We start from the raw sequence: 10,000 nt of genomic DNA on the forward strand, positions 1-10,000 counted from the left end.
CCTCCCCTCCATCTCCTCCCCTCCATCACCTCCCCTCCATCCATCACCTCCCCTCCATCTCCTCCCCTCCATCCATCCTCTGCCCTCCCTCCCTCCCCTCCCCTCCATCCCTCCTCTGCCCTCCCTCCCTCCCCTCCATCTCCTCCCCTCCATCACCTCCCCTCCATCCATCACCTCCCCTCCATCTCCTCCCCTCCCTCCCTCCATCTCCTCCCCTCCCTCCCTCCCTCCCTCCCTCCCTCCCAAGGGTGCTGTTCATAACACGCTGTTCAATGTGTTTGTGACCGTTGTCCAGTGTATAACAAACAGGTTATTAAGTTGTGTGAAATGTCCAGCAGGACTCTCACCCAGGTTCTCTTTCAGTAGCCAGGTGAGGACCGAGTCTCTGTAGGGGATGAAGTCGGACTTCCTCTTCTTACTGTTCTGCATTTCAGCCAGAGCAGAGATGACCTTCCCCAGGGTGGTGAGAGACTTGTTGATATTAGCTCCTTCCTTCAACCTCAAACCCTTTGCCCCCGACGAGTCGGCTCTCTCACTACCAGCTAGGTCCACCAGACTCACCTTACTGACCTGGAGGGAACAACATGGTTAACCCCTGACCTCTAGGTCCACCAGACTCACCTTACTGACCTGGAGGGAATAACATGGTTAACCCCTGACCTCTAACCCCTGACCTCTAGGTCCACCAGACTCACCTTACTGACCTGGAGGGAATAACATGGTTAACCCCTGACCTCTAACCCCTGACCTCTAGGTCCACCAGACTCACCTTACTGACCTGGAGGGAATAACATGGTTAACCCCTGACCTCTAACCCCTGACCTCTAGGTCCACCAGACTCACCTTACTGACCTGGAGGGAACAACATGGTTAACCCCTGACCTCTAGGTCCACCAGACTCACCTTACTGACCTGGAGGGAACAACATGGTTAACCCCTGACCTCTAGGTCCACCAGACTCACCTTACTGACCTGGAGGGAATAACATGGTTAACCCCTGACCTCTAGGTCCACCAGACTCACCTTACTGACCTGGAGGGAATAACATGGTTAACCCCTGACCTCTAACCCCTGACCTCTAGGTCCACCAGACTCACCTTACTGACCTGGAGGGAATAACATGGTTAACCCCTGACCTCTAACCCCTGACCTCTAGGTCCACCAGACTCACCTTACTGACCTGGAGGGAACAACATGGTTAACCCCTGACCTCTAGGTCCACCAGACTCACCTTACTGACCTGGAGGGAACAACATGGTTAACCCCTGACCTCTAGGTCCACCAGACTCACCTTACTGACCTGGAGGGAATAACATGGTTAACCCCTGACCTCTAACCCCTGACCTCTAGGTCCACCAGACTCACCTTACTGACCTGGAGGGAATAACATGGTTCACTTTTTAGGGTATAGTGGGCAGTATATTCGATTTCGGATGAAAAGCATGCCCAGAGTAAACTGCCTAGTACTCGGGCCCAGAGTCAAATATTTGCATATTATTAGTAGATTTGGATAGAAAACACCCTAAAGTTTCTAAAACTGTTTGAATGATGTCTGTGAGTATAACAGAACTCATATGGCAGGCAAAAACCTGAGAAAAATCCAACCAGGAAGTGGGAAATCTGAGAATTGTAGGTCTTCTTTTGAATCCTTATCGAAACTACAGTGTCTGTGGGGTCACGTTGCACTTCCTAAGGCTTTCATTGGCTGTCAACAGCCTTTAGAAAGTTATTTCATCCTTCTCCTGTTACCGGGCAGAGAATAGTAGCTCAGTCAATGAGTGGACTGCCTGAGGACAAAGGACTTGGTGATGCGCGATCCCGCGAGTGCGCCGTTCCTTCTTTTTCTCCTGGAATGAATACGCTATTGTCCGGTTGGAATATTATCGACGTTTTATGTTAAAAAGACCCTAAAGATTGATTGTAAACAACGTTTGACATGTTTCTACGAACGATAATGGAACTATTTGACTTTTCGTCTCTGGTACTGCGCTCGCACGTTATGCCTTTGGATAGTGATCTGAACGCACGAACAAAACGGAGGTATTTGGACATAAATATGGAGTATTTTGAACAAAACAAACATTTCTTGTGGAAGTAGGAGTCCTCGGAGTGCATTCTGACAAAGATCAGCAAAGGTAAGAGAATATTTATAATACCAATTCAGAGTTTTGTTGATGCCAGAACTTGGCGGGTAGCTGTATTATACACACACCAACACCTAACACACACACACCAACACCTAACACACACACACCAACACCTAACACACACCAACACACCCTGTCTGTCTGACAACCAATAATTGATTATTATTGTTGTTTACCTTCTCCGTGTCCAGGCTGGTGAGCTGGTCTCTTCGTTTCTGTGTGAACACAATGGTGAAGACGGCGTGGGAACGACTCGACGTCTCATTCATATTGGTTGCCGCCACCGTCCTGAAATCAATACCAATGAATCAATATATCAATCAATATACCAATCAATCAATATATCAATCAATCAATATATCAATCAATATACCAATCAATCAATATATCAATCAATCAATATACCAATCAATCAATATACCAATCAATCAATATACCAATCAATCAATATACCAATCAATCAATATATCAATCAATCAATATATCAATCAATCAATATATCAATATATCAATCAACAGGTAATCCCTCAATGAACACACACACACCGTCCTGAAATCAATACCAATCAATCAATATATCAATCAATACCAATCAATCAATATATCAATCAATACCAATCAATCAATATATCAATCAATGAATATATCAATCAATTCAATCAATCAATATATCAATCAATACCAATCAATCAATATACCAATCAATGAATATATCAATCAATACAATCAATCAATATATCAGTCAATACATCAATCAATCAATCAATATATCAATCAATACCAATCAATCAATATATCAATCAATCAATATATCAATCAATACCAATCAATCACTATAACAATCAATATATCAATCAATCAATATATCAATCAACAATCCCTCAATGAACACCCCCCCCCACCGTCCTGAAATCAATTACACAACTAGTTAACATACCAATCAGTCAACTAGTTAATACGCCAATCAGTCAACTAGTTAATATACCAATCAGTCAACTAGTTAATATACCAATCAGTCAACTAGTTAACATACCAATCAGTCAGTCAACTAGTTAATATACCAATCAGTCAACTAGTTAACATACCAATCAGCCAACTAGTTAATATACCAATCAGTCAACTAGTTAACATACCAATCAGTCAGTCAACTAGTTAATATACCAATCAGTCAACTAGTTAACATACCAATCAGTCAACTAGTTAATATATCAATCAGTCAACTAGTTAATATACCAATCAGTCAGTCAACTAGTTACTATACCAATCAGTCAGTCAACTAGTTAATATACCAATCAGCCAGTCAACTAGTTAATATACCAATCAGTCAGTCAACTAGTTAATATACCAATCAGTCAACTAGTTAATATACCAATCAGACAACTAGTTAATATACCAATCAGTCAGTCAACTAGTTAATATACCAATCAGTCAGTCAACTAGTTAATATACCAATCAGTCAGTCAACTAGTTAATATACCAATCAGTCAGTCAACTAGTTAATATACCAATCAGTCAACTAGTTAATATACCAATCAGTCAGCCAACTAGTTAACATACCAATCAGTCAACTAGTTAATATACCAATCAGTCAGTCAACTAGTTAATATACCAATCAGTCAGTCAACTAGTTAATATACCAATCAGTCAGTCAACTAGTTAATATACCAATCAGCCAGTCAACTAGTTAATATACCAATCAGTCAGTCAACTAGTTAATATACCAATCAGTCAGTCAACTAGTTAATATACCAATCAGTCAGTCAACTAGTTAATATACCAATCAGTCAGTCAACTAGTTAATATACCAATCAGTCAGTCAACTAGTTAATATACCAATCAGTCAGTCAACTAGTTAATATACCAATCAGTCAGTCAACTAGTTAATATACCAATCAGTCAGTCAACTAGTTAATATACCAATCAGTCAGTCAACTAGTTAATATACCAATCAGTCAGTCAACTAGTTAATATACCAATCAGTCAGTCAACTAGTTAATATACCAATCAGTCAGTCAACTAGTTAATATACCAATCAGTCAGCCAACTAGTTAATATACCAATCAGTCAGCCAACTAGTTAATATACCAATCAGTCAGTCAACTAGTTAATATACCAATCAGTCAGTCAACTAGTTAATATACCAATCAGTCAGTCAACTAGTTAATATACCAATCAGTCAGTCAACTAGTTAATATACCAATCAGTCAGTCAACTAGTTAATATACCAATCAGTCAGTCAACTAGTTAATATACCAATCAGTCAGTCAACTAGTTAATATACCAATCAGTCAGTCAACTAGTTAATATACCAATCAGTCAGTCAACTAGTTAATATACCAATCAGTCAACTAGTTAATATACCAATCAGTCAGCCAACTAGTTAATATACCAATCAGTCAACTAGTTAATATACCAATCAGTCAGTCAACTAGTTAATATACCAATCAGTCAGTCAACTAGTTAATATACCAATCAGTCAGTCAACTAGTTAATATACCAATCAGTCAGTCAACTAGTTAATATACCAATCAGTCAGTCAGTCAACTAGTTAATATACCAATCAGTCAGTCAGTCAACTAGTTAATATAGCAAACAATCTGCTTTCACCAATATATCCTCAATCTATAGTAAGTAACCTGATCTGAGCCAGAATGGGTCCCGTTTCTGTAGTAATAGTATAGTATATATAGTAACCTGATCTGAGCCAGAATGGGTCCCGTTTCTGTAGTAATAGTATAGTATATATAGTAGCCTGATCTGAGCCAGAATGGGTCCTGTTTCTGTAGTAATAGTATAGTATATATAGTAGCCTGATCTGAGCCAGAATGGGTCCTGTTTCTGTAGTAATAGTATAGTATATATAGTAGCCTGATCTGAGCCAGAATGGGTCCTGTTTCTGTAGTAATAGTATAGTATATATAGTAGCCTGATCTGAGCCAGAATGGGTCCTGTTTCTGTAGTAATAGAATAGTATATATAGTAGCCTGATCTGAGCCAGAATGGGTCCTGTTTCTGTAGTAATAGTATAGTATATATAATAGCCTGATCTGAACCAGAATGGGTCCTGTTTCTGTAGTAATAGTATAGTATATATAGTAGCCTGATCTGAGCCAGAATGGGTCCTGTTTCTGTAGTAATAGTATAGTATATATAGTAGCCTGATCTGAGCCAGAATGGGTCCTGTTTCTGTAGTAATAGTATAGTATATATAGTAGCCTGATCTGAGCCAGAATGGGTCCTGTTTCTGTAGTAATAGTATATATAGTAGCCTGATCTGAACCAGAATGGGTCCTGTTTCTGTAGTAATAGTATAGTATATATAGTAGCCTGATCTGAGCCAGAATGGGTCCTGTTTCTGTAGTAATAGTATAGTATATATAATAGCCTGATCTGAACCAGAATGGGTCCTGTTTCTGTAGTAATAGTATAGTATATATAGTAGCCTGATCTGAGCCAGAATGGGTCCTGTTTCTGTAGTAATAGTATAGTATATATAGTAGCCTGATCTGAGCCAGAATGGGTCCTGTTTCTGTAGTAATAGTATATATAGTAGCCTGATCTGAGCCAGAATGGGTCCTGTTTCTGTATTGAGGCAGCTTGATGTACCAGTACACCCCCTGGACAGGACACTAGTCTACCTCCTGAATCTATCTTGTAATGCTGCGTGCCAAGCAGAGAGGCGTAACACGGGATCTAACCCATAACCTCTAACCACAAGGCCGCTGAATTGGTATAGTGATCAATCTACACACCATGTCCTGTCCTACACCCCCACACACACACACACCATTCCCTCACCTAGCTTTGTTTCCACAGTCCATTAGGTCCTGAATGTCACTGTATCCCGTTACAGCCAGTTTAGACAGATCTTCAACATACGGTCCCATTATAGGGTGCTCCCTAACACGGAGTGTACCCTTCGACTTAGGGTTCAACAGGTCACGCACCCTCTCACAGTAGATCTCCATGTAGGACACCTGTAATAGAGAACAGACTAGTGAAGTGTGGAAGGGTAGAAGTGAAGGTCACTAAAAAGGGGCTTACTCCCAAGTAAAGGAAGGAAGGAAGGGAGGGAGGAAGGAAGTGTGGGTGGCATACCTCCACTGAGAAGGAGAGGTCAGGATCTGTGTTCCCAACTGTCCTCTTAAACAAATCCTCACACAGCTGGAGAGAGAGAGAGAGAGGGATGAGAGGGAGAGAGATGGAGAGAGAGAGAGAGGGATGGGGAGAGAGATGAGAGAGAGGGATGGGAGAGAGATAGAGAGAGAGAGAGAGAGAGAGAGAGAGAGAGGAATGTGGAGAGAGATGGGGAGAGAGAGCGGGATGGGGAGAGAGATGGAGAGAGAGAGAGAGAGGAATGGGGAGAGAGATGGGGAGAGAGAGCGGGATGGGGAGAGAGAAGGAGAGAGAGAGAGGGATGGGGAGAGAGATGGAGAGAGAGAAAGCGGGATGGGGAGAGATGGAGAGAGAGAGAGCGGGATGGGGAGAGAGCGGGATGGGGAGAGAGCGGGAGAGAGAGGGATGGGAGAGAGATGGAGAGAGAGAGAGAGAGAGAGCGGGATTTGGAGAGAGATGGAGAGAGAGAGAGCGGGATGGGGAGAGAGATGGAGAGAGAGGGATGGGAGAGAGATGGAGAGAGAGAGAGAGAGAGAGCGGGATTTGGAGAGAGATGGAGAGAGAGAGAGCGGGATGGGGAGAGAGATGGAGAGAGAGGGATGGGAGAGAGATGGAGAGAGAGAGAGAGAGAGAGCGGGATTTGGAGAGAGATGGAGAGAGAGAGAACGGGATGGGGAGAGAGATGGAGAGAGAGAGCGGGATGGGGAGAGAGATGGAGAGAGAGAGAGAGAAAGATCACAATATAAACCATTTACAATAAATGGGTTTAATTCAGTTGAGTTTGCTGTTGAAATGAACATGACTGTGAGGACGGTATATCAGAACGATGATGTAGATGTGTTTGAGAGTGCAGAGGTCAGCCAGGGGTCAGTTACCTGTGGAATGATCCCCTCCTGTCCCTCTTCCTGCCGTCCCATCATGGTGTAACTCTTCCCTGCTCCTGGAATCAAATTAAACCACAGAAAAACATCTCAATATATCATGAGTAGTATCTATAGACAGATCAATATACCATGAGTAGTATCTATAGCAATACAGATCAATATACCATGAGTAGTATCTATAGCAATACAGATCAATATACCATGAGTAGTATCTATAGCATACAGATCAATATACCATGAGTAGTATCTATAGCAATACAGATCAATATACCATGAGTAGTATCTATAGCAATACAGATCAATATACCATGAGTAGTATCTATAGCAATACAGATCAATATACCATGAGTAGTATCTATAGCAATACAGATCAATATACCATGAGTAGTATCTATAGCAATACAGATCAATATACCATGAGTAGTATCTATAGCAATACAGATCAATATACCATGAGTAGTATCTATAGCAATACAGATCAATATACCATGAGTAGTATCTTTAGCAATACAGATCAATATACCATGAGTAGTATCTATAGCAATACAGATCAATATACCATGAGTAGTATCTATAGCAATACAGATCAATATACCATGAGTAGTATCTATAGACAGATCAATATACCATGAGTAGTATCTATAGCAATACAGATCAATATACCATGAGTAGTATCTATAGCAATACAGATCAATATACCATGAGTAGTATCTATAGCAATACAGATCAATATACCATGAGTAGTATCTATAGCAATACAGATCAATATACCATGAGTAGTATCTATAGCAATACAGATCAATATACCATGAGTAGTATCTATAGACAGATCAATATACCATGAGTAGTATCTATAGCAATACAGATCAATATACCATGAGTAGTATCTATAGCAATACAGATCAATATACCATGAGTAGTATCTATAGCAATACAGATCAATATACCATGAGTAGTATCTATAGCAATACAGATCAATATACCATGAGTAGTATCTATAGCAATACAGATCAATATACCATGAGTAGTATCTATAGCAATACAGATCAATATACCATGAGTAGTATCTATAGCAATACAGATCAATATACCATGAGTAGTATCTATAGCAATACAGATCAATATACCATGAGTAGTATCTATAGCAATACAGATCAATATACCATGAGTAGTATCTATAGCAATACAGATCAATATACCATGAGTAGTATCTATAGCAATACAGATCAATATACCATGAGTAGTATCTATAGCAATACAGATCAATATATCATGAGTAGTATCTATAGCAATACAGATCAATATACCATGAGTAGTATCTATAGCAATACAGATCAATATACCATGAGTAGTATCTATAGCAATACAGATCAATATATCATGAGTAGTATCTATAGCAATACAGATCAATATATCATGAGTAGTATCTATAGCAATACAGATCAATATACCATGAGTAGTATCTATAGCAATACAGATCAATATATCATGAGTAGTATCTATAGCAATACAGATCAATATACCATGAGTAGTATCTATAGCACAGATCAATATATCATGAGTAGTATCTATAGCAATACAGATCAATATACCATGAGTAGTATCTATAGCAATACAGATCAATATACCATGAGTAGTATCTATAGCAATACAGATCAATATACCATGAGTAGTATCTATAGCAATACAGATCAATATACCATGAGTAGTATCTATAGCAATACAGATCAATATACCATGAGTAGTATCTATAGCAATACAGATCAATATACCATGAGTAGTATCTATAGCAATACAGATCAATATACCATGAGTAGTATCTATAGCAAACAGATCAATATATAGTGTATAGTATCTATAGACAGATCAATATATCATGAGTAGTATCTATAGCAATACAGATCAATATATCATGAGTAGTATCTATAGATAGATCAATATATCATGAGTAGTATCTATAGACAGATCAATATATAGTGTATAGTATCTATAGACAGATCAATATATAGTGTATAGTATCTATAGACAGATCAATATATAGTGTATCTATAGATAGATGGGTGAATATATCATGTATAGTATAGATAGATGGTGAATATATAATCTATAGTATAGATAGATGGTGAATATATCATGTATAGTATAGATAGATGGGGGAATATATAATCTATAGTATAGATAGATGGGTGAATATATAATCTATAGTATAGATAGATGGGTGAATATATCATGTATAGTATAGATAGATGGGTGAATATATAATCTATAGTATAGATAGATGGGTGAATATATAATCTATAGTATAGATAGATGGGTGAATATATAATCTATAGTATAGATAGCTGGGTGAACCAACCTGTCTGTCCATAAGCGAAGATACAGACATTGTATCCTTCAAAAGCATGAAGCAACATCTCCTCTCCAATGTCCTTATAGACTTGTCTCTGGGAGGCAAACCTGTCATCCTCCGCCTGGACACAACATGGACACAACATGGACACACAGTTACCAGATTTACTATGAGGAACAGAGAAACTGTGGGGACTCGGGCTCACAGAGAGAGAGAGCCTGGACACAACATGGACACACAGTTACCAGATTTACTATGAGGAACAGAGAAACTGTGGGGACTCGGGCTCACAGAGAGAGAGAGCCTGGACACAACATGGACACACAGTTACCAGATTTACTATGAGGAACAGAGAAACTGTGGGGACTCGGGCTCACAGAGAGAGAGAATCTCACCGTGGTGTGTGACCAGTAAGAGTAGTCGAAGGTGAAACTCTTGCCTTCAGTCTTGGGCTGTTTGGGGTTGGAGATGCCTGAAGAGGATATGAACACACACGTTAGTAC

General features: G+C 39.7%; 1 protein-coding gene across 1 annotated transcript in view; it reads right to left on the reverse strand.

The window, feature by feature from the left end:
* Positions 1–10,000, reverse strand: part of kif1ca (kinesin family member 1C, a) — a 70,315-nt gene that overhangs the window by 29,528 nt on the left and 30,787 nt on the right. Inside the window, exons 3-9 of the mRNA XM_082964612.1 lie at positions 9,893–9,969; positions 9,504–9,618; positions 7,139–7,203; positions 6,246–6,311; positions 5,946–6,124; positions 2,324–2,435; positions 348–570 (exon numbers count right to left, since the gene is read on the reverse strand). Of these exons, the coding sequence (XP_082820738.1) occupies positions 348–570; positions 2,324–2,435; positions 5,946–6,124; positions 6,246–6,311; positions 7,139–7,203; positions 9,504–9,618; positions 9,893–9,969 (837 nt within the window). The remainder of the gene's footprint in view (positions 1–347; positions 571–2,323; positions 2,436–5,945; positions 6,125–6,245; positions 6,312–7,138; positions 7,204–9,503; positions 9,619–9,892; positions 9,970–10,000) is intronic.

This window comes from Salmo salar, chromosome 18 (assembly GCF_965601325.2).
Source record: "Salmo salar chromosome 18, fSalSal1, whole genome shotgun sequence".
Classification (NCBI taxonomy): Eukaryota; Metazoa; Chordata; class Actinopteri; order Salmoniformes; family Salmonidae; genus Salmo; species Salmo salar.